We start from the raw sequence: 2,904 nt of genomic DNA, 5'->3' as shown, positions 1-2,904 counted from the left end.
CGGGGCCGACTCGACGGCACATAACAACAACAACATTAAGTACTATTTAAACAGTGCAAACACAAGGACTCGGAAGGAAGGTTGGGCAATCCTACTTCCGTAGTGATACTGCCTCGGAAACCCAACCAAGGAGGGGTCGCTATGAGTCAGGGCCGACTCGATGGCACATAACAACAACAACATTAAGTACTAGCTTTGATATTTTGAGATGGTTTCTGTTAATCTCTGTATATAAATGTCTTAATATTTTTAGACTAGAATAGCAACTATTCTTCGTTCTTAAGTCCTCTGAATGGTAATCTCTGCCATTTAGCAATTTGAGTGTTCATGACCTCTACATGTGCATTCTAAAGGCACATGTTTACATTGAGTCCATCTCAATTTAGCTTGCCAGGATATAATTTTTTTCTTCCTAAATTAGATTGTAATCTTCCAGCACAGACACTTACTTCCTCTAAATTTTGGCTAGAGATGGCTTATTCCATAGCCATGTTATCTTGATCTTCTACCTCCTGCTTCCGTTGCACTTTTCACCAATGCTCCCAAGCTGACTGTGAAGCTTATTAGAGGAGACTCACCAAACCTGCTTAGCTGAAATATCACAAGATGAAACTTCTTCACTGGTTTTTAAAAGGGAATAAAAAAAGAGGAAAAGAAAATAGAATTTCTCAAAAAGTATATCTCAATATTTTAATGAGAAATCACTTCAAAATGCCCAATAGAATTGTTTTAACATATCTGTAAAGGAGTGGCCAAATTTTACATCGCCTTCCTTGGTGATAGAAAAACCAAGTTTTTTCAGGTAAGACAAAGTGTTAAGGAAATTTAACTGCCATAAGCAAACCAAAACAATTGCCATTGAGTAAATTTCAACTCACAGTAACCCTTTATAGAATGTAAAGTTGTGACTCTTAAAACAAACAAACAAAAAGAAGCTCACTGCCATTGAGTCGATTCTGACTCATAGTGACACCTCCTTGGGTTTCTGAGGTGATATCTCTACTGAAATAGATTACCCAGTGTTCCTTCTGAGGAGTGGCTGGTGGGTTTGAACCACCAGCTTTCTGGTTAGCAGTCAAATGCATTAGATACTACACCACCAGAGCTCCTTAGTTAACCAAAAAAGTAATTCATTATAAAGAAAATTGTGTCACGGAAAGTTTGAAGACATACAGCATGCTCAGAAAATTTTCAGGAGAAGAAAAAGTAGAAATATGGAAGCAGGCAAATAAATATGCTCAATTCTACAAGGCCCTAGCACCACAGGTGTTTGAAGATGAACATCTTCATGTGGTCTTCTGCATATTTGCAAAATTATCACTTCATGTTGTACTTTTATGCAATAAAAATAGCATTTGTTCTGATTATATAAATAACACATGCTTAATACCTTAAAAAACCTCATCAATAACAAAAAGCATATGAAAGAATTTCACACATAATTTCCATTTAGTTACCTTTACTGAATAGTAAATGATTTTCTGGTTTTATCTGGATTTTCATATTTGCTTTGCTTCTTCCTCAGGTATGATGTTGCCATCTTTGACCTCATCTGTGTATTTCTTTGTGTTTTTGGGTCTATGCACCTGGTGGTCTTGGTGCCGGACTTTTGACCCATTGCTCTTCAGCTGTCTATGTGTTCTGCTGGCTATTTTCACTGCTGGACACTTGATTGGGCTTTACTTATACCAGTTCCAATTCTTTCAAGAAGCAGTTCCACCCAGTGACTACTATGCAAGGTAAGAAAAATATTTAGGACATTTCAACAAGAGACCTCCCCTGCTCCAAGCCCTATTTTATGATCTTTATTTGGGATAGTGAATTGGCAGGTGTTATTCTTGATGGGAATTCATGTGTAATGCAAAGAAAAAGTAAAACTCCTCCTCAGAGGGAGATATTGCTGGATCCAGAGAAGGAGGGTACCTATCGTTTGAAGCAAGTAGGACAGGCTGTGAAAAAGGATCCAAGAAGTTAATCACACATAAGTGAATAATAAGGATGTCAAATAAATGTAGCTAGAAGGAACACTCAGGAGCCATTAAATATAGAACAAATTGAGCATCAAAATAATAATAATAACTAATTGATTTTAAAAATATTTTAAACAAAAATATAGTCTAGAGAGAGAGAGTATGTGTGGGATATATCTAATATCTAATTTTCCTTGATTGGAAATGACTATGACACCAATTCTTTATAGTGCAAATGGAAATTAAAATGAAAGAATTCATAATTTACTGACTTTTTAGAGGGAACTCTAGGAATCTCAGTTGATGAGGAAAAATCTTTACATAAAATAATCTAGCTAATAGAATTAGAAAATTACCATTTTTCAATCCTTAATGAAATACTTGATTCTAGTCACAACCTGAAACCATTGCTATAAAAAGGTTGTTGGGATACAGGATGATTGCACAATGACAAAATCCAACTCACTGATTATTTCCTAACTGCAATGGAAAATCATACCTTGACAATGGTCAATGCCTTAATCAATTTATCAAAATTAGCATTACTAAAATGGAGTAACTTGACACTTCATATCTCTTGATACGATGCACTATGAGATGTACAACAGCATATTGGTAAGCCTTGAGGCCTAGCATTCAGTTTACAGAAAACTATAAGGGATTGAAAAATAGTTTCAATGGCTCCAGAGAAATCCAGAAAGTAAATCCTTTAAGGTGACTGATCTACTCTCTTCAAGAATCAGTGTCATGAAAAAGAGTGTGCATTGTAGTTGGAGGGGGGTGGATAGAAGATGGAGAGACAAAAATTGTTGTAGTTTAAAGGGAACTAAAAGAAACATAATAAGCCAAGGTAAAGCATTTAACTGCTAACCAGAAGACTAGTGGTCCAAACCCACCAGCTACTCCTCAGAAGGATGATTGGGCAATCTACTTT

General features: G+C 36.0%; 1 protein-coding gene across 1 annotated transcript in view; it reads left to right on the top strand.

Moving 5' to 3' along the window:
• PIEZO2 (piezo type mechanosensitive ion channel component 2) overlaps nt 1-2,904 on the top strand; it is a 778,516-nt gene that overhangs the window by 457,972 nt on the left and 317,640 nt on the right. The window contains exon 7 of the mRNA XM_042782059.1: nt 1,526-1,739. Coding sequence (XP_042637993.1) covers nt 1,526-1,739 — 214 coding nt within the window. The remainder of the gene's footprint in view (nt 1-1,525; nt 1,740-2,904) is intronic.

This window comes from Orycteropus afer, unplaced genomic scaffold (assembly GCF_000298275.1).
Source record: "Orycteropus afer afer isolate SDZICR_OR568_19922 unplaced genomic scaffold, OryAfe1.0 scaffold00232, whole genome shotgun sequence".
In the NCBI taxonomy this organism is placed as follows: domain Eukaryota; kingdom Metazoa; phylum Chordata; class Mammalia; order Tubulidentata; family Orycteropodidae; genus Orycteropus; species Orycteropus afer.
This window is presented reverse-complemented; position numbering and strand designations above follow the sequence as displayed.